At 38.2% G+C, this 22,275-nt stretch overlaps 2 protein-coding genes across 3 annotated transcripts in view; one reads left to right on the top strand and one right to left on the bottom strand.

Moving 5' to 3' along the window:
- Positions 1-3,778, top strand: part of PPP3CB (protein phosphatase 3 catalytic subunit beta) — a 36,637-nt gene extending 32,859 nt beyond the window's left edge. Inside the window, exon 13 of the mRNA XM_085312172.1 lies at positions 2,092-3,778. Within this exon, the coding sequence (XP_085168298.1) occupies positions 2,092-2,270 (179 nt within the window). The 3' untranslated portion in view covers positions 2,271-3,778. The remainder of the gene's footprint in view (positions 1-2,091) is intronic.
- Positions 3,779-6,564: 2,786 nt separating this feature from the next.
- ANXA7 (annexin A7) lies at positions 6,565-20,695 on the bottom strand. Of its 2 annotated transcripts, none has more exons than XM_085312237.1 (12): positions 20,611-20,695; positions 16,653-16,869; positions 16,220-16,327; positions 15,570-15,613; positions 14,620-14,722; positions 14,240-14,334; positions 11,574-11,687; positions 10,416-10,586; positions 8,720-8,890; positions 8,540-8,615; positions 7,442-7,554; positions 6,565-6,921 (listed from the first exon to the last, which is right to left on the bottom strand). In XM_085312237.1, the coding sequence occupies exons 1-12, from the start codon at positions 20,686-20,688 to the stop codon at positions 6,799-6,801; spliced, it is 1,413 nt and encodes a 470-aa protein (XP_085168363.1). In that variant the 5' UTR covers positions 20,689-20,695; the 3' UTR covers positions 6,565-6,798. The 2 variants fall into 2 exon arrangements, with proteins under 2 accessions (XP_085168363.1, XP_085168364.1); XM_085312238.1 differs by having other exon boundaries at positions 15,570-15,610.
- Positions 20,696-22,275: the final 1,580 nt, after the last annotated feature.

Below are 22,275 nucleotides of genomic sequence, written 5' to 3'. Positions count from 1 at the left end.
CATTTTTAATCATCAGTGATACTAGTTTCAAATAGTTCCTTTTTTTTAAATCATACCACAAATTTACCAATAGTTAAAATTTTATGTTGTCTTTTTTTAAAAAAAAAAAAAAAAAAAGAAATGTATGGTTGAGTAAATGAAGTACCAGTTAATTAGCATTGCTCTTGATAAACTTGTAGTTGATAAATTATATTAATTAAGATATAGGAGAAGTTTCACTTAAGCTTAATAAAACAAAACCCCAAACCCTTAATTATAATATAAAATTATTGTAATCTAATCTGGCGTAGCATACTATATTAAATTGATCATTGCCTTTTCTGCTATGCGATATTACACTCTTCATCTTTCTCATTCATTTTGCATGCATCTGCTCACTTCTGTACAGCCACTGTAGAGGCAATTGAGGCTGAAAAAGGTATGATCAGAGTCTTTGCCATTGGCAGAGATCTGTGGTGTCTGGGAGGGAATTCAAAAGTACTCTGTGTGGGTTTGTTTTACTTTCAACTTGTACAAGCAGAGATGAATCAACCATATTGATTCATCCCTTTTACATGTAACATTCATTTCTAGCTTTAGGATGATGATTACTTGTGTTGATATTTCAAGGAGATTTTTTTTTCTGTTTCTTTTTTTTCAATACAAAATATGCAATAGGTTTCTGTTTTTATTTGTATAATAGCATGTTGTGATATGTGGTGTTGTCTTGAAGTCTTTAAAATGGTAATGTTTGATTTTTTTATTTTATTTTTTTTTTTCTGCACCCAACTGCAGGTGTTCTTTTTTCCTTTTTGGGGGAACACATGAGGAAGGAGGGTTGTTTTTGCATGCCTCTTCTCATAAAATTTATTTTTAATGTCTTCAAACATAGTGGTTTTTTTTTTTTAACTTCCCATAACACATCTGGTAGTGCAAAATGTATAAATACGATGTTTACTTTTCCGGTAGATTTTGAACATGATTTGATGACCAAATTTGCTTCCAGTATATATGCCAATCTGCCAGTGAGAGGCATATTAATTTCTATGGATTACCAGTGCTGCTGTGCTAAAAAAGTTGCTGTATATACATCCTTTGTTAGTGGTGTTGACTAGAATGCCATCAAATTATTTGGTATTCATTCAACTGCAGAATGTCGTTAAAATCTTTTTCACAGATATTTTCATTTCCTGTTGCTCAGTATTAAATGAAGTGAATGACAAACAGCATAGCAACTGAGAGAGCTACCTCAGTGTGTTTCCAGATTCGGTTGCAAAGCACCATTTAATGACTTCTTTAATTGAGGAAGTCAGATCTCCAAAAGTATAGCCAGGGGCCGTATTCTGTTCTCACGCACAGTGCAGGAGGGTCTGTTGTTGTGAGTGGGAAGCTGCCTTAAACCTTCAAAGAGTAATTTTATCTCAAAGACTTTAGTCTTACAATGTGGTCAACCATTTTCAGGTCTAAATTCAACTGCAGACCTCATGCGTTAAACAGTAGAAAAATAAGACTTTAAATACGTATGTATTTAAATTACACCATTTTTAAACCCAGTGCTAACCCAGCGACTGTGGTTGTGTCCATTTCAACCACCCACGTGATTAGCACCGAATGGGAACCCTATCCTGCAGTTTTGCCTGCATGAAAACTGCAGGATCAGACCATCAAGGTGTATGCAGGATGCAACTATTGTTTTTGTAACTCTTTGCTGCTTTGCCTCCACTGCACTTGCTGTGCTGCTTAGATCTTGCTGACATGCCACTGAGGAGCACAGGGATGTAATGATAAGCCTGATGCGCTCAGCAGCAAAAGCAATTGCTGTTTGTAGCTGGCCACACCAGGGACGTGCAGAAGCAATCAAGTGGGTTGAAGCCCCTTGATTCCTACCTGCAGAATATTTGCCATACTGTGTCCTTTGTCGTAAGTTGAAAACACGATTGCCACCGAACATTTCAGGAAAGCAGATTAGATAAGGTTTTACTAATACAGATACAGAGCCATTAGTTTCTTTGGCTGATTTCTTATCTATTTTTAAAAATCATTTATTAGAAAAAGTATATGCTTTCACCTTATTTTTCCATTACTGACATATCAAATTTGCATTTTGTTAAGCAATACGAGGATTCTCTCCGCAACATAAAATCTGCAGTTTTGAAGAGGCAAAAGGTTTGGATAGGATCAATGAGAGAATGCCACCAAGAAAAGATACTCTTCAACAAGATGGTATTAATACTATAAACACAACAAATGCCAATGGAAACAATGGAACTGGCAACAACAATGCACAGTGACCGCGTCCGCTTCTCGTTTACTCACTTATGTCTTGCCTGAGAATTCCTCGATTACTGCTATTTGATGTGACAACAGATGGAACAGCCAGGGGGATCAGTCAAAGTGACTACTTAATGTGAGGTGGAAAACCGTCTAACTTGACTGCGCTGAAGAGAAACCACCCTGCTTTTGAGACAACAGCCCCTCTCGTTACGTGGTGGCCCGACCTGCTGGGAGCGTGCTTCATGTATTTACAGGAAATCCATCGCTGGCTGCTCGGTCTTGAGATCTGGGGAAATAATTGGGCTGTTATCACTAAAGCACATCTAGACTAGCATCTTATGCTTATCGTTGTCAACACTTTAAGTTTACAAATGGGATTTTTTAGTAGTGCTAGTTTGTTTGTTTGTTTTTTAATCAGACTTTCAAATACAACCCTAAGAGCTAACTATTTATTAATGGACATTGGTTTCATGAAATGTCTTTAAAACGATAGATTAGAATGGTCTTAAAGTATCTGAGGCTGCAAAAACTGTATTTTAAATGGACAGGAAAAAATGCCAAAAAAAAAAAAAAAATCTCAGTTGGTCATTCTGTAAAATGCTGACCTCAGGTTTACTCCTTAGATGTTGCTAATATTGTATTCACTGTATTTTTTAGTTACGGCTTATCAGAAGATTTCTATGTAGGAATGTTTATTACTTGAACACAGATTTAAAAAAAATATTTAATTCAGAAACTTTTTGCCCAGCTTTTTCAAGACTCCTCCCAACCTTGAATTTTAAAAAAGAATATTATATATACTAATTTTAAAAGTAAGAAAAATATGGAAATGTTAATTTTAAGGTACTTTTAATTGAACTTTGTACATTATGTTTAAGTAAATTTTGATTCATATCAAGTCTGTAAAGCTTGGCATTGTGTTTTGTGTATGCATGTTTTCATTTTGCAAATCCTTAATATATAGACCTATGATGTACATCTATAGATTATGTAGATGTTATGGGTACTTTTAGTTTATTGTGAGTATTACAGTTGCATAAATAGCTAATAATCACTGGCCTGAATAGCTGCAAGCTTTTTATCATTTTTAAATCTGTAAAGGAAACTGAAATTGTATTGGGCATACTTTCTGTTTAGGCAAAGCAGCACGTAAGCAATTGCTCTGTTCAACTGCTAAGGCATTAGTGAAAGTGTAAACTTGAGACTGCATGTATTTTGATATCTACGGGACTGCTTGGTTAAAATAAAAATTGAAGCCCTGTGCTGATTTGTTCACAAATAATGGACTGTACTGATTGCCACTGTACTTTGTTATCTATTTTGGCATTTGCTACGTGTCCTTCTCATCCCCTGGAACACAACTTGAAACTTAAGTCACTAGAGTTCATCTCCCTTTTTTGTTTGCCATAAAGTACGATCTGTACATACCCCTGTCTAAGTTGGAAATTTTATGCATGTTCTGACTATTCAAGTATTTTATAAACAGTAGCACACAATAAATTTTGTGCATGGGCTGCGGCTCGTATCACTGTGTATTGGTTTTATTTGGTCTAATCTGACCCAGAAAAATTAGTTAGAAATACTCAGAATTTAAACTGTCAAAAAATCTGAAAAGTCAGATTTAGCTTGCAGAGAATTAATGTGATTTTCTGTCTGCTAAGTTGGACATCCATCCATTGCTGGTTTGAATGAACTTGGAAGGGCAGCATTAGCTGATTCAGCAGAAAGGCCGTTAACTGTAGCTGTGTTTGTGTGTTGGTTTGAGATGAATATTCAAGATACTAGTGAAATGTGTTTAGGTTGCTTTCTGGGTGAGGGAGGACTGTTGTTTTGAAAGTTAATACAGATATTATTTGATTTGGTCTTTTTGCTAGTCTCTTTAAATATAATAAGCTGCTGAAAAAGATGAGAATGAAGATAAACTAAGATGAAAATTGTGACACACTATTGCTAATTGAGTTTTAATATTTTATTTTACTTTATTGTAGACGCATTCTAATTGGAAACAATATTCTTAAAGTCTGAGTGCAGAAGACCAGCGTATACAATGGTAAGTGTTTTTATTTTCTGTTTTATGAAGCACCCTCATACTAGTAAGCCATACAGTCTTTGTACGATGTTGTGTTAGAGCAGAATTCAACCCGTTACCTAAGTACAACTAAAGATTTACATGATGTAGATTATGATGGTACCTTTCTCACTGGCAGTGCTTATGGAAAATTTCCCAACCCTCTCAAGACAGTATTTTTCATGATTCGATACTGTTAGTTGTGATTAGTATTCTGACTAGCTGGAATTGTGTATGTGGAGAAAATACAGATGCAACCTTTGTCTAGAAAGTCCTCATCGTACGTGGAGAGAACGAGTTCGGATACGTGTTGGTCTCTAAGCACTCTGCTGGCTTCCTTTAGGATCCTCTTGCAGCATCTGTTGTAGTTTTGCCAGGTGTGAAGGGAGATGTTTAGTAAAGGAAGATTGCTTGGGCAGTTGTTGTCAGCCTGTTCAGTCTTCACATATTGCATCTCTCCTGCTGCTCTTTCAGCCAGTGGTCAGTTAGATAACAGGATTATGTCTGCGATTTCTCTGTTTCAAAAGTAGGTATTCATTTTTTGTTACCGTGTTCCTGAAGGTAGAGTCTGGAGCTGTCTCTAATCCTTGCATGGTTGAAGAGAAAGGATTATATCCTCCCTCCCAGAAAATGGTAAGTAGTTTTGCATTGTTTGCTTTATGCTTTCAGTGTTAAAGGCAAATAAAAAAAGCTCTGTGTGCCATTATTCTGTTCTTGGTCAGGCAGGGGAGAGAGCTTGGAAAAAGCTCTGTCAGCTTTTGCATCCTTTGGCTATGCGAGACATGCTTGGTTCCTGGTTTGAGCTGGAGCAGTGAAGGCTTTTCTGCCTCGCACGGGGCTCACTGGACCCTGTATGGGCCCCAGAGAATCTGCCACCTCCATCCCTGAACTCCTAGGTTAAAACATTTATCTGCAGTACACTTACCTGTACTGCACCGGCAGTATCTGGGGGGGCTCTCCTGTCCAGGCAGAGAGGTGTAAAAGCACAGAACGTGCTCCAGTAGCAAGCTGGGTTTTTCCTCTCATTTTAAAGTAGAGCTGTGTGCCGGTGGGAGACTTGCTGCCACCTGGTGAGCCAAACAGGCAAAACCCGCCTAGCTCATTCAGTCTACACATAAACACATCACCTCGTGCGTGTATATATCTATATTTCCAAACCACTACAAACGTGTGTGTGTGTGTCTCCAAACCTCTAATCTGTCTCACAGTGGATACCTGCACCATCTTAGCGATGGTCAAAGTAAGAGTGGAATGTTTTTCAGTCTATTAAAATTTACTTCTATCTTTTGTCACTATTTGGACTATTTAATCTGACCAAGGAAATTTAAATTGAACAAATACCAGAAAAGTTTATAGTCTAAAGTTTGGTTTCAGTTGCAGAACATTAATATCAATGAAACATGCTTTTTTGTATGGTAAATTTGACATGTATTGTTGTTTTGGAGAAACCCCTTTTTTTGTCATGCAAAGGTTTGCCTTATTAGAACTACCTTTACCAGCCCTAACTGCTTTTGTTTGAGGGTTAACAGACAGTTTTACTGTTTGTAGGAGGCTATCTTCTAATACTACCTTATTTGTTAAAGCTTTGCTTAGAAATGTTAGGAAACACCTTGTAACCTGCTGGACTTCAAGCTCCTGATAAATTTATGGCTGGAAGTCAGATTCAGTTTGGCTTTCTAAAAAGCAATGTACTACTCAAAGCTGTTCTTTCAATTTAAATCCTATGAAATCATCTACACAGTAATTTCAATTGTCTATCACTGACACCTTCTGTTTGGATTTAAATACATTCCTGTAGTGTTAGCATTTACTTAGTGGGTCTTTTTTTTAGTTGTTCGGTCATTTGCCGTATAAAACAGTCCTTTAAAGGAGATGCTTCAAATTAGATCTGAGATATTGCTGCTCCCTTAAGTATAATAATAACTAGCTGCTTGTGTGAGAAAGAAGGCAAGGGGGATACAATCAGGTTCTGACAACCTGTCTGTGTAATGTGACTTAAACGGGACACTTTCATGTTTTTCAACATTAACAAAAACCCTCTTCAATACCTTTCCATGGTAGAGAACCTGGCCAGGTTTTTACTTTGCATCATAGCCTCAGCCCTCTCTGTCAGCTCAGCAGGAAAGTTTAGCTATTTCAGGAAATTCAGTGAGTACTAGAGATTCTTCTGAGAAAATTAGTTTAACCATGCAGGAGTTTGGTAGAGGAGGGGTCATTTTGTCTGGGTCAAAAGGACCAAGGCATAGGGCTAATAGACAAGATACATCTTTTATTATACAATAAAGAATATTATGTGCTGTAAATTAAGGCAAATGTAAGTGCAAAAAGCTTTTTTGAATCATCAAGTAGGCATATTTGATTACACAGTTTAAAATTATTCTTTTACACACACAGATAGTTAGTATCTGCATAAAGCATGTTACATGTCCTTCAGTTTGTTTTAAAAAAGAAAACAAAAAGACCCAGAAAATCTTCTTCTATTGACCAACAATTGCCAGCAGCAAACGCCGGTAATCACCACTCGTATCGCTTGCTATCATTGTGGCCAAAGTCTTCTGATACATTTGTGTGAACATCTGTTTAATTTGCACAAGGTCAATCTGTGCAAAGAGAGAAAAAAAAAAAAGCACAAAGCTTGAACACACAGCGATTTTTAACGTTTGAGGGAAGAGAAGCAGGGTGACTATCTGGGAGTTATTTTTTTTCACGACTTTAAAATACATGTCAAAGGCCAAACATGCAATTGATTACAGGTCTTACAAGCCAGCTGTTCTCTCTAAGGAGAGACAAGCAGCTCCCAAAGCAAATGGTCCAGCTCTTGATACTTTGTTTTTGTGGACCTTAGAATCCCACATCTAGTAGTTGAACCCTTGAAGTTCAGCTGTTCATCTGCTACGTGGGCAGACAACCACAGTTAGGAAAGAAGGCGAACCGAGATCATTAAAACGTTAGCCAGAAATAAATTATTATAGGAAACCTTTAAAACAAATCAACTTGTTCATCTAATTTTGAAGAGGTTAAAAGCTTCACTGCAGTTCCCAAGTTTGTTAGACAGCTTTCAGTTACGTGTGAAATTTACATCCGAAATCTCTGCATTCTGGAGGGACAAGAGTTTCTTACCTCGCTGCGAGTGACTATAATTCTGATCAGTGTAGAATCATCTGTGCCAGCTCCTTTCATAGAGTAATAAAGTCTTTCTGCAAAAAAGGCTGGGCGATTTAAAGCACATTGCACTGCAATAAAATGAATTTTTAAGATTAGTTCCAGTTCTGTATGCTCTATGGCGATACTTGGCAAGATATGCTTGGCTGCAGGCAGCTAGAGCTAGGTTTTGGTAAGGATCCAGTTATGGCAGATAACAGGAACTTTTTTATAGAGTTGAGTTTGGTTTCTAGCTGACCATGTAAGTAATTCCCTTACAAGAAAAATTACCATTAACAGTTAACTTTTCTGGAAGTGTTTTTTAAAGTTCACTGAAACCATAATTCCCAAATATGTATTTTAAACAGTTCTCTTTGGATAACTGATACTAGGATACAGGATTTTTATTTATGTTCCATTGCTAGAGTTTCACTAATAGAAGTACAGGCATAAAAGTTCTCATTCTCTAGTAGTTGCAGAATAGATCTTGTTTCAGTTACATTTTTCACACACACAGACAAGCCTCTCTTCTCTTTTAATACCATCAGAGCTGAGTTTTTCCCACAGAACTCTTCTGTAGAATATAATCTGGGAAGTTTTTGTTTAATCCAGTAGGAATTATTAGTAGAAATGCTGTTGTCATTCTCATAAGCATTCGTAGGACCAGTTTCCACAGAGTACTGGTCACTTGTTCTCACTATTAGTAAATCATGATACATTTAAAATAATTTACCATAATAAGTCAGCAGGGAAAAGTGAATTCAGAACTACAAATACTGAACAACGACTCTTGTTTCTGTGTAGTTATCTGCCTTTGCAGAAAAGTAACAAGTAGTTTCTGCCTAACCTTTTCCTTGTTTCAAACTGGCTTCTTTGAAATGGATGCTTATTTTCTCCACTTAAGTGCAAAGTGAGTAATCTGAGTAATTGAAGTTACTTTTCCATTAGCAAACTCTCAGATTTTGTTTTTACTTGCTATATGGCCAGTGCTGAATTGGATCTTCCTTGAATAATGTTGAGAAGGGAGTGATGTTTTAATTCCTAAGGGGTATGGGGGAGGAAGAACATATCACTTACAAATAGCCTTCAAACCACGTTCCACATTTCCAGAAAATTCTCTGTCAATGCTGCTTAATAAATCCCGATTAGCAATCTAAAAACAAGATTAATATATGGCTAGTGAAAAGCAATAACAAATGGAACTTTAATTCAAAATACACTGGCCAAATTCATTTGGAATCGGTGAAGAGCTCCTACCTTGGAGTACGCTTCAACCGTTGCTTTCAATTGAGGAAAACTTCTGCTTGCCAGAACCATATTAAAACAAGACTCATCAGTTCCAAGTTTTCCTTCACCTGCTTGGTACAGACGCTGAGCATCTTCCTGAGCTTTTTGATAATCCACAGTTTGATTCTCATCTCGATTACCCTGCAAGCAAGAACATCAGAGGTCAAATGAAATTACCCAGAGCAGGCTATGCTTCACATGCTTGGGGTCTGCCCTCCAAGTAGTTAGCTTCAAAAAAACCAAGCAACTTTAATTAGAGAGAGTAGCATCAGTTTGAAATACTTTACATTGCTTTAAATACTCTTTGGTTCAGTATTTCTTACAAACAGAAAATAAGAAAGTGCTTCAAAACTCTTATATATAGGGCATGCTTTAAACTAGGTATACTGACCAGGACAGTTTCACCTCTACATACCATCCTATAGTTCTAGTCTTTTTCAGGAACCGTACTTAATTCTCGTATTTTCTTAATAATATAAACTTTCTCTTGATTTGTTTCTAGGCTTCAAGTTGCAAAGCAATCTTCCCAAATGAACTAATGAATTATCTTACTGAATATGCACACCTCAAGTAGCTCAGGTCTTCTGTTATACTTAGAATTTGCTCATTTCAAATAAGAATGTCTGCAGAAAGCATTTACTGTAGTTGTAACATGCCAGCAGAGCGTATGTGACATTTTATGTGCTTTGAGGTTTGTCTTTTTGCTGATTGATGCATGGATGGATACTGCTAAACATGCTAAATATACTGGCTGAGTAGGCTTAATACATACTCTCAAATATTGTTGTGTCTATAGTGGTTAATATATTATTTAAATTGATGTGGTTGTCACAGTTACTGTAAAGTACTGGATTTATCAAAATAAAAATTAGCAGCATGAGCTTCTCAAGCTTTGCATTCTTGTGGATTTTGACTTTTTAATCCAAATACCTAGTGAAGAGCTGAACTCTCACAAAGGTAGAGGCAAACAAGATAGAGAAGTGTCATGGAAATTCCAACAGTGAATGGGCAGATTTATTAGAGAAATAAGGGAAGCTGCATTTGCTGCATACTTCCAAAGCACAGGTAACTACTATTACTTTCCTTAACACAAAGAATCCTAGTAAACTGTACAGGATAAGCAGGCTCTACGGAAGTACACAGCTGATTCTGGTGATCTGCAAAGAGCTGGCTATCACATGACTTGGGAGGTAAGTTTTGACCTGCAGTGCCTCTTAGCTCATTCTTGCGGATTTTCACAGGTATTCTACATACCATAAAGCTGATCCTGTCAGATTCAACCATATGATTTAAAAAAAAAACATATGAGCAGCTGAGACCTTTGCTTGTAGTACCATTCATTTGCATCTGCACAACAAAGTGTTTAAAAATACATACTCTGAGGTGAATATAGGGTTCTTAATTAGGTCGGTCAATCCATCACAGATTTCTAGATGGGAAATCTCTCTTCTCTGAGGATGGACTAAAGTGTTCTATCTGGTCAGTAGGGAAAAAATTAATGGTCCAGTGCTAGTTTTCTACAAAACCTGACTCTGGCTAAGCATGTACAGGCAATTCATTTATGGAGCAATTATGAATATATACAAAGTCAGACTGTTCACCCTTATCTTACAAAAAAACAAAACAACAATAACCACAACAACAGCAATCAGAAAATAGAGCTCACTTGGCACATGGATATCAATAATCGTTCAAAGTGTCCTGAGGTGTCTGCTCTGATGTCTTGCTCGAGGTCCCGTCCAAATTCTGATTTATAGCATTTCACTATTTCTCGAATTTCCTGATTTGTCCTTGTGCAAAGGATCTCAATCAGCACCCTCTCCTGAGTGCCTGCTCCCTGTGGGCAGAGGAAAAGAGGATGTACTGCAGAGCACTAGCTATTCATTTTTGTTTAACTGTGAAATAAAGCAGTCATTTTTTATTCTAAAGCAAAAGATACACACTTAAATCCTGCTTTGCTCAGTTTACAAATGTGTTCCCTATTCAAAACGTGGCTGCTCCCTCAACATGAAGCACAAGCAGGAACTTTTCAACGATGCTTCCTTGTCCCCAGAATAGAAATTAACTGTAGTCATCTCTATTCAAGCACAGATTAGATAAGGCTGGATCTACGTGGGACTTCTAGGCAGTGTTATAATTTACAGAGTCAAGAACAGCTGTGCCTTTGCTAAACCCAGATCTTCATTTGTGTTCCATATTCTTTAGAGATCTGCATTCATACATGGGCTAAGTTACTATTTTCCAGTAATCTGCCATCTGCTAGCTGTTGCAACTCAAACAGGCAAGAAATAGAGAAACTGGAGGCACCAGTTTACCCGAGTTAAAAGTTTAAATCAAGTTGCATACCTAATCTCTAATGCAGTCTTAACACTTAACCATATATATTCATCATCTGACCATAAGAAAATATTCTTTTATCACTCTGCTGAGAACACTGGGATATTCTAGAAATATTTTTCAAAACCAGCGGCTTGTTCCTAGCAAGGAGAGGTACATACCTTCAATTTAAACAGGGGGTACAGTTTTAATTGCACCCTGACTCCTACTAGGGTCTAGTGAAAAGTACTGCTGAGAGAATGGCAGAGAACAAAGTTGTGTGCTGCAGCGCTTTGATCCCCTGCTGGAGCGTTGCTCCCAATAGCTAGTCCTGCAGAAATTGGCTGGAACTGGAAGATGCAGCAGAAAAGACTTTTAAACCCCACAGTACCTAAATTTGTTTGCTACCACAAGATTTTTGAACAGTGTGTATGGATCAGGTATTCAGTTTTCTTAGATGAGCATTTAAAGATGGTTTTAATCTATTTTGTTCACAGCAAAACCGTACCTTCATTGCATGACGTAAACTCCAAGCATCATAATAGGTGCTAGGCATGAAGAGTGCTAGAATCAGTTCTTCCACATTTCCACTTAACTCAGACTTCAGATCTTTAATTAAGTCCTGTGCAATTATAAACATAAGAAGGGAGTCATAATATGGCAGCAGCAAAATTATTAGCAATTACTTGAAGTGGCCCTGTTCACAAGTCAGGGCTTACAGCAGGCTTTAGTCTTCAGTTAAAAGTCTAGGTGATCAACAAATATTTATTCAGTTCCTCTGACCATGCGTGAAGTCTAGTGAGTTGTGACAACTCAGGTCACAATGTCAGAAGTCTGAAGAGATGTATTTTACAGGTTTTCTACTCCTTTGGCTAAGGAAAATACCGTGACATCACATCCAAAATTCAAAAAGTCTGTTTGCTGATTTTCACAGGAAAATCTGAAGATCCAATGCTCAAAAGCAAAGCTGAACTGTGGGGAGTGTTACCCATGTATTTAGATTATATTTTGAAAAAGTTCAAGCTGTATCTTACCTGTGTGACTGATTTCTACCTTTGTGTTACTTTTACTGTAAATCTTTGAATGTCTTCTGTTCTTACAAAGAACAGTGACAGCTCAGCTTTTCCACTCTCTCCTCCCTAATAAGGTTTTTCTAATTGCTGCCTGTAGGGAAGAGAACCTATCATTTTCCATTTCACATTTCTTTTAGTGGGAAGAATTTTCTAGGAAAATCTTTACTATGATATTTTTAAAATTCATTCAAGGAAAAGCTAGGTCTTCATATGATAAAATGAGGAGGGGAAAAAAAAAAAAAAAAAAAAAGCACCGAAGTTTGCTCTTTGCAACCTTCAAGACTGTGTTAATGGGATATGGATACTGTTGGTTTCTTCCTCCTTCCCCCTATCTTTGGGAGCTTCCTACCAGACAAGAAATTTGGGATTAAGCAGTTTAAGCAGCTTCAAAACACAGGGCATTCAAAGCATAGCATTTTATTTTACTACGATCTGCTTCTAGCTCCTTTCACTGCCCCCTTTTATTGCTAGTCATTATCTACAGGGTGCTCAAAACAGTTGGTGATTTAAACTAATTTCAGTTGCAAATTCTGGACATTAAGGATATGCACACTCCCCCCCTCTCCTCCCCTGCACACACTTAGTCCAAAAAAAAAACTTTAATGTAGTTAGGTTCTTGTGAAAGATGCTGAGATCACTAACAGCAGTTCTGTTATAGGCCTTTTTTTGTTTTAGATCTAGGTTGTCTTCTAGTTTAGCTCAAAGAGAAGTGTTGTACATCATAGCTTTTTAATGCTTTTTGCGATGTCTTCTAGAGTTCGCTTATTACTGAAATCATGTCGTAGACATAAATGGTTTGAGTTGCAGCAGAATAGTGAACTCCTGAAAAAATGCCATAACTATAAAACTGCATTTTAAATTGCTTTTTACTGACTTACAGGGAACAGCTTCTTTAATCTGATACAGATAATTAGGAGTTCAGAAAGCTGGCTGCAAAGGAGTTTCTTCTGGTAGTTTTAAGAAAATAGTTTGTCTGCCAAAAGTATGCAATGGGAAGAAAGGCAAACAAACTGTTTATTTCTCCATTGAGAAACAGTCTTGTAGCTAAGACACAGTCCACCAAAATTCCTGGTTATCTGCTGCCTCTGAGATGCCTAAGTCACCTTGCAGAACCTCAGAAACAACCAGAAATGTTCTTTTAAACTTACCCAAGAACCACCCCATCTGAGCAACTCAAGATCTTTTTCTGCTTATATTTGCTAAGGGAACCTTTGTTATTTATAATCTGAGAATCACTAACATTCCTCACAAGCACAGTCTTACTCCTTTCTTCTAAAATACTAGTAAACTACTTGGCAATACCATCTGTAACATGCTGTAGCGATTGGAGAACTCGCCCCAGGATGGAGGAAGCCTGAGTTCAGTTCCCTCCAGGTATTTCCAAACCTGCTTCTACCTCTTACAGAACTACCTTAACCACAAACAAATAAGTCAGCCTGGTGGAAGAGGGGAGAGTCCTCTTTCTGCTCTACTTTTGAAGCTGTACTACTGAGCTAACAAAAATGCAGGATTTTGTGGCAGCAGAAAACACAGACGGGAGAATGATTTGAGAGCAAGTGCCTATAGCACTCTCTTTGGAAAGGAACTATACCTTATGGAACGTAACGGAGGAGATGGGTATGTACTTGCCTGCAACCTTGAAGTGAGCCCAAAGAGTGATGGCAGTAAGGGTTTATGGCTGAATTAATTCAATAAGGTAAGTAAGTCCTAGGTGTTCAATTGCCACCAATCTATAACCCCTTTCTCTGTTTCTTAGGAGAAAAATGATTTCAGTGCTAGTTTGTATACACAAACACCTCCGAGTAGTTTGAGGCACAAATACAAGGACAGTTTAAGCTTGTTTGTTTTCTACCTGTTGAGCATTAAAAATCAAAGAAGCTTGTTTGGTTAGGGACAGAGCTTTCCTCCTACCAGGTATCAGGATAATACTGAATGTTAAATATGAGGTTTCCCTAGCTGCTGCACAGCAAGGAATATAACCAGAGAATTGCATTTAAAAAATTCCCCAAACCACTCCCTGAGCCTAAAACGCAATCAGGCAGTTATAGCAGCAGCTGGAGTGTGGTTTTGTTTACTGATTCAAAAAAACTAGTGACCATACCTTGCCATACATAGTCTTGAAAGCTGCTTTGATTTTTTGCCTCTGATCGTTGGAGCGGTTAGCTACAACATCGATGATAGCCTTCTCATCAGTTCCTTGGAAACAGAAAGGCAATTTCATGTAAGAACTCAATAAACCCTGCAAGTTTGTCCAGTTTGTAATTGCACATTTGGGCACAGTTATACAAATGCATGACTATCATTTACACCTATTTACCAAATAATCTTAATAACTTACTCTGCCAAAGCGCCTAAGGCATTTTGAAAGTATGACTCAAAAGCTCAAGGGAAAAAAAAAGGGTTAAATAAAACTGAAGAAAAGGGCAAAATGGAATTAACAAATAAGCTCAACGGAAATTTAAGCTTCTATTATGTACTTACCAAACCCCTTCATAGCTTTGCGCAGAATTTCTGCATCCCTTCCAGCATCAAAGTTTGCTGCAGCTTGAATTGTGCCCTGGGTACACTGAACCATTGCCGCAGGCTGAGAATAAGAAAGTCATGTGTAACTAGCTATTCTGCACAGTACAAAGTTGAATTAAAACTTTGCAGTCAATACTTCAGCTAGACGAGTCTATTCTCCATTCCTTTCCAACACAGAATCAGGATGACACTTAGTTTTGTTGAAAACCAATACCAATACCAAAGCTTTGACCCACCAATACCAAAGTGCTTTTAGCAAGTGCTATGGATGAAGATCTACTGTAGCGTATACACAGATGCTGTGTTACCATTGTGTTCAGGTTGTATTCTGAGTGTGGCATTTGGACTTTCTGGGTGTAGGTCTGAGAAAAGAACTACTACGCAGCTAAAAGAAAGTAGCTTTCATCTAAATCTTGATGCAGAACAAAATGGTTCATTTGCCTAGCTGCAGTGTGCTGGACTTCACTGCTGCAAAGAGATCTTTTGCACTAAAGAGAAGTTGGTCACTTTGTAAACCATTTGATAATATAAGACCAGTTTATACCTTCCATGTACACCAAACTATGGGAAAAGCTATACTAAAATACCTGTTTGTAACTATAACATTGCTTAAATGTAATCATGTTTTCAAATGGAAAATTAGAGAGGAGTAAATCTGAACTCTATTGAAAGCAGTGGCAACAATTATTTTTCCATGTGGCAATTTTTATCTTTTTCACCTTTAGCACAAAGCCCCAGTAAAAACAGTGGGATGTACAATCCTCTATGATACATGCCCTGCCCATACTCAGTCCCTACATTCCTCCATGCAACCAGCTGTGAATACACTGCTCTACCAACAGACAGAACAGGTGAGAAAACTACAGGAGCCATAGAAGTTTGATTATAAAAGAGGATACAGCACATACCGGGCCAGGCATTGGTGACGGTGCTTGTCCACCAGGATATCCTACTGAAAACAAATTCAAGAACAGGATAAAAGTAATTAATTATGTTTCTTCTTATTACCATAAATGCTGTCTGATCTGAAAATAAAACCATCTATCGAATAAATGACAGCCCTACCAATGCACAACTTGTTTCCTGGGTAATGAAACCTATAATGTTCTTGATGGTAGCTGACCATTCAAAGCATTAAAAACACCACACTGTTTTTAAGCAATTGTGCACATTTTCCTTTCCACTTCCCCCATTATAATAGGGATCACAAACACACAGATCTACTTAAGACTGCTGAAAAATGCATAAATGTCTCTGAGCTGCACAGAACAGCCAGACACTCACTGACTGTACCCTCTGGATTTTACAGCTCTCACTGGATACCTGCAGTACAAGGAAGGGTAAGTACATCAATGACAGGCATCCCATTTCGATATAATACAGAGATGGTTCTCATCTGCCATTCACTGGTCTTGTCAAGTAAAGTGGTAGGAAATGTACAGTATGTGAACCTCAACAGCTAGCAATGAGGGTCTACTTTCTTACTACCTATCTTGGAATCCTGTGGTTCAACTTTGGATGCTTGAAATTCCTTATATATGGTGAAACACCCACATACCTGGAATCTGTGCAGGTCCACCTCCGCCATAGTTTTGGGCAGGAGGCTGAGGATAGCCACCAAAGCCAGGGCCAGCAGGAGGCACACCAAACCCAGGGCCTGTAGGAGCTGGAAGAAAGATTTTAGTACACTTTGTTTTATAGTTGATTTTTGATACAACAAAAGCCAGGTTACTGATAAGAGTTAGGCAAGAGACTAATGGCAACCTACCACTTCTTTTCTCTGTGTCTTTGCAGTGGCCAGCAATGCAAAGGCATCAAAGCCCTGCTATCATCAAGTATCTATTGACACATATCAGTCTGTCTGGTTGTCTAAATACTACTGCCTCTATTAATTACTAAACAAATCTGTTTTTCTTTACTACTTCTACCAAGCACAGGGAATGGTTACAACAGAAATAACTCTTGAGGGATAGTCTAATAAAGGATGTTACCTCCAGGATAAGATGGCACTCCTCCAGCCTGGGGCGCTCCAGGATAGCCCCCCGGGGCTGGGTAGCCCCCGGGGGCAGGATATCCTGCTGCCCCTGGATACCCAGCACTTGGCGGTGCTGCAGGATAGGCTCCACCTCCTGCTGGAGGGTATCCTCCAGGAACGGTGGGATAGGAGTACTGACCAGCTGGCGGATAAACAGACTCTTGACCTGTTGGCTGAAACAAAACCAGGATGTTTGTATGTCTATTAACAGGACATTAGAGTAAAAATGCTCAAGCTACCAAAATGTCCACATTTATAATAATGTCATCAGATTAGCCCTTAAAGCAGCAGCAGAATTCACAAAGCCTGGATGTGAACCTCCTGGCTGGGCTTTCTGATGTGTCTCTCTTGTTGAAACAACCCTTATGCAGAATCGGAGTGCTGTAGGGGGAAGGCACCTCTGGAGGCCTCTGATCCCATCCTCTTTCAAAGCAGGGCCAACTTTAGAGTTAGATGAGCTTGCTCAGGGCCTTGTCAAGTTTTGAACTTAAAGTCTCCAAAGACAGCAACTCCACAGCCTCTCTGGTTCCAGTGTTCAACCACTCTCATTGTGAAAAACATTTTCTTGAATCAAATTACAATTTCCCTTGCTGCAACCTGTGATTATTGCCTGCTGCCCCCTTTCACGTTGTACCTCTGGGAAAAGTCTGGCTCCAATTCCTCTGTTACCCCTTCTTAGGCAGTAGAATACTGAACCGATCTCCTCTCTTCTCCAGGCTAGCAGCCCTCCCTGGACTCACACCAGTTTGACCATATCTCTGTTGTACCGTGGTCCAAAACTGGACACAGTGAGCACAGAGGAGCAATCATTTCCCTTAACCTGCCGGCTTTGCTCTTGCTAAAGCCCAATGCATCATTAGCTTTCATCTTCACAAGAGCACACCACTGACTCATGTTCAGCTTGTTAACCACCAGAACGAAGGCCTCTTACTGGAAAGCTGCTACTCTTATGTCTCTTAACTAAGAGGTGAGCTCACAGTTCTGGCTTGCTTTCAGTGAATCATTAGTAGCCTGTCTCCTTTTTTTAATAAGGCTTTTAAGAGCATAATGTCTTTCAGACTTCTACCTCTCACGTGCATTTGGCTGAACACAGCCAGTATTTTCAAAAGTTGTAAGGTAAAAGCTGGCAGAATTCTTTATTTTATTTGGAAACCACTTTATAAACCATGAACATTCAAAGACTAAATCTGGACCACTGAGTCAGATTTAACAGCCATTACAGGTTTTAAACAAAAAGAATTTAACAACAAGTCAGACGTCCGAATACTTCCATTCTGCGATGTGTGAGATTTTGTTAACAATATGTCATGAAGGTTGACATTAGCATTAATTCACATCATCATTAAAAATGTTTATATGAAAGGCTAGGATCTCTAGGGGGAAAGAAACCCTGTAGGTTAAAAGCCATATACTTGATCTTGAAAGCCAATTACTTAAAATCCGGTTCATAACCAAGTGTAACATGGGTTTGTTGTTACTCATTTATTGGGAACAATCCTTACCCACTAACTTTGCATAGATTACCCACACAGTTGGTACAATACGCACTCATTCCTGAGTACAGAAAACACAAATAAACAGCAAAACAGTAAAGTTTAGCTCAAACACTGCCTTCAGGTTTGGTTGCTCCAAGTTTTCTACCTCCAGACTACTGTGCCAATACTACAGTAAGATCCTTTTCCCTAATGGGATATTCTAATCCTTCTCAACTCTGTTTCAGCCAGATTCGGCAAAAAGATTTTAATAGAATTTAGGTTCACAAATCCAAAATTAGGATCCCCCAAAGCCTTGCTCAGCTGACCATCACTATTACAGAAGGAAAAACTCTTTCCTTTCATATCGTTTTTTGCACTGGTTATCACTTGGGGCATAAGCCAGAAGGAAAAAAAAGTATTTGGGGAGTAAACAAACATTATTAATGAGACTAGAAAAATGCATAATTGTTGTACTAGAATATGAGGAGTCTTTAAAATTCATTCATTAAGGTTGATAGTATTTTAGATGCTAGTTAAAAAAAAAAAAGATGTTCAGATGTACTTAAAAATATCAAACACAATAAATTACAGCTACACTCATGAGTATTCAGCAGAATCTAGAAGGGAAACAAGAAATCCTGGAATTAGGTCTGGTTTCTAACATGCTTGTCTTTAATTTCACTGACTTTTTAGCATTTCAACGTGAGCAGACTCTGAATGAAGCTCTTTCCAAAGTTGGGGCATACTTTCAGATCATTTCTCCAGTGTCTGTCCCTTGATACACTGTAGTGAAGAAACTCACACTACAGTTTTTCCCTTGGAGCACTTACACATCTCTATTTCCTGCGATGTATTCCATGAAAACTGTAAAAACTTAGTATTTCAGACTCCCATCTGTGTCACATTTGGGTGATCTTGACAAACAAGCTCAGAAATTAGTGGAAGGTTATGGACAGACTGCATAACTGTGTAACTTTTGTTTCCGTAAGACACCAGACTATGGAAATCTGTTTATTAAGTAAAGATTTACTGAGTGAAGATTAGAAATGTTCTGCTACTGCTTCCACTTCCTGGTGCAAAAGACACACTCTGGGAATAACTCCAAATCCTTTTCTCAGAAATCTGCACCTCAGCACAGTAAGGCAGATACCGGAGGGGCTAATAAAAACAGATGCTGTGAAACAACTGTTGCTAGTGACCATTATTTGCGAAAAAGCGAGCATCAGAGGCCTTAAGGTGAGTATGAAACTACAGAGAAAAACAGAAAACTAATACAGAACTTAGTAAAGGTCCTTTCTGTGTGGCCCAGAAGGTGCTTCTCTAAAACTCCCCGCTCACTGTCCAGACCTTTTCTCCACTAGCCACATGACCAGTCACTGCAACAAGAAGCAGTCTCTCATCAGTCACTTTCTGAACTACGACTCTTCTAATCAGAAGGAAAGCTTTATCTGGAACTGTAAAGCAAAATAACTGTAGAACTGATTGCATGTATTTTTTTTTTTTTTGCTATTTTGGGGGGAATCCAAATTGAGCTCCATGCTTAAGTCTAATTCAGCACTACGTAAAACACAAACCACGTAAAATTCCCAGTTACAGTATGTTCAGTGCCATACTAATAAAAACACACACTTGCATCTAGCTTTGAAAAATAATGAAGAAGTTATCAACAACATGGCAGTACCACCCACAAAATGATTTGATTCCAGCTTTTCATTAAGTTTCATTGGAATTTTAAGCCCAATCAGTCATGCGGTGAGGGTGGAACCAAGTCCTGTAGCCGAAGGATAAGGGGTGTAGGGAGATCAAAGTCAAGACATTGTCCTGCATCTTCAGCAAAATATTTGCTTGGTGTCATAAGAAAGCTGGTGTACTTGAGCAAAGCTGCTAAGCATTGCAGGTTCTTTCTGAAGGCAATGGCCACTCTGGTTGGTTCAGCATCTCTATAAATGCTGGGGTAGGGAACTGCTTTGGCAGAGAGAGATTCAAAGATTACTTCTGATCCCGTACCTGAAGACCTTCATATTTATGTAAAGACTACTAATTCTTAAAAATATTTATTTACTGAGATGATAGCTAACTAAATATGTAAGAACTCACAAGACCAATAAATGAACAAACAAGCAAAGCCAAACAAATAACCCTTGTGGAACAACAGGCAACATTAAAAAAAAATCTTAAACTTCCTTCTTTTAATTCTTACGAGACAGAGAATCAAACCATATCCTTTGGCAACTATGGAAGTGCTCAGGTATTTTATTTCCTAATGTTTATTTATAATGTAAAGTCATTCTCAGGGATGTAGGGATGAAAACAAAGACTATAATCTACAGAGAATACCTTGTGTGAACTGACAGCTAGTATTTACAGAAACACAGCACAGTACGAATGGCTATTTACAGAATATATTAGGAGTGTAACACATTTAAGAACCATACTTACAGGATAACCAGGGAAAGCAGGATAGCCTGAAGGGGGATAACCTGGGTATGACATTCTGGAAAAGAAAGATATTTTCATTGGAATGGTACTACATATGCATTTGTAGCTGATTACCTGTTTTGCTTGCTAATTACCTGTTATATCACTTGAATAATATGTTTAGTATGTTCAGTAGAGCTCAGGAATACTTGTCAGCTATTAAACACAAACTTTCCTTTTCCATGTACATGGCAAGCAAGCTTGCAAGCAGCAAGCAGGATACAGAAGGGAAGTATCATTTTGTTATTAACTAACTGCCATCCTTACTTAGGATCAGGTAAATACTTCATGATAAGAGGCTTGAACCTCCACAAAGAATTCTGAAATATGGGGTTACAGGCCTTGAAGTGCTGAAAGGAAGAGCGGCTGACTCCTATGCTAGAATAGGAACAGAAGAGTTGGGCTAGAAAATGGCCCCACTTCTGCACTGCATCAAACACTTACGTCCTCTCACCCTGCACGCCTTTCTTCATGGGAATAGTTCCTAGAAGAGTAAAACCCTATCTAGCCCATGTAAAAAAGTAATTTGATAGAAATGTGTTTTTAATTATTAACTGCTTTTGGCTATATTATGAAATAGATGCACGCACTGCTAAACAGAGAATAATTATTAGAAAGATCAAGTAATTTGAAACTAAAAAGTAGAATGATGCTTACATCATGCAATTTGCAAGGAAGCTTAGGGTTGTGACAGAATAGTTATCTGAGAAAGCCCATTCTCCCAGAATGAGTTTACTTAGAGCTTAGAAATCAGCCAGAGAAGTACAGTATTTTTATTAAAATAAGGAAATGAAAAATTAGACTGGCTGACCAGCAGAACAGGTTTATTAACCATATCTTAATAGTGTGCTCAAGCATGGGAGGGCCAGGGTGATTCAACAACCATATTTCAATTACTTTGACCTTTGAGTCACTTTCAGAATTCCACATTCATCTGACTCCTATAAAACGTAAGAAATGACTCAGTAATGAACACAGAACCTCCTGCAGAATTAAACTGCACCAGACAGTGGTAAGTGCACTGTGAAAAGGGTGGGCGAAGATCTGAATTTTAATCCAAAGTGGGTATTTAAGAGAAGAAAACATTACAAATAATAGCATTTTTTTAGCTAAATGCATTTAAAGCTATTAGCATAATGGAAACTTGCACAAAAGGCATGCAAGAAATGGGAGGAAAGGTTCAGGCAAAAGACAGATGCCTACTTTTTGAGCATGCATGGATCTCATCATTTAACTGACTCCTCTGCCAAAAATGTCCTCCCAGATGGAAAACATTCACTTTTCTTGCACAAAGGTCATTGGAGAGGGAAAGGAGGGGGGGGGGGAGGATAACCTGCTGGAGTGGAGAGATCCCTGCACAGAACCCACCTTCACATCCACGTCTGCTTAGCCCATGCAGGCAATCACTTTTGAAAAGAACTGCTCGGGCTAAGGGAGGAGGAGGATCAGTTCTATTTTTAAAGATCCTTTAAAAGTCACCAGAATTGCTATTTTATAATCTATTCCTGAACAAAAGAGTGAGTTTAACCTCTCTAAAAATACTTCATGCAGCTGGATTTATTTTTCGTTTTTACTTCCAAATACTAACACACTTGTGCTTGAACAAAGTACTGAAACCAGGAAGTA

Source organism: Rhea americana, unplaced genomic scaffold (assembly GCF_003343005.1).
Source record: "Rhea americana isolate MKP2758 unplaced genomic scaffold, rheAme1 scaffold_36, whole genome shotgun sequence".
Lineage (NCBI taxonomy): Eukaryota > Metazoa > Chordata > Aves > Rheiformes > Rheidae > Rhea > Rhea americana.
The sequence above is the reverse complement of the archived record's forward strand: the minus strand, read 5'-3'. Positions and strand labels throughout refer to the sequence as shown.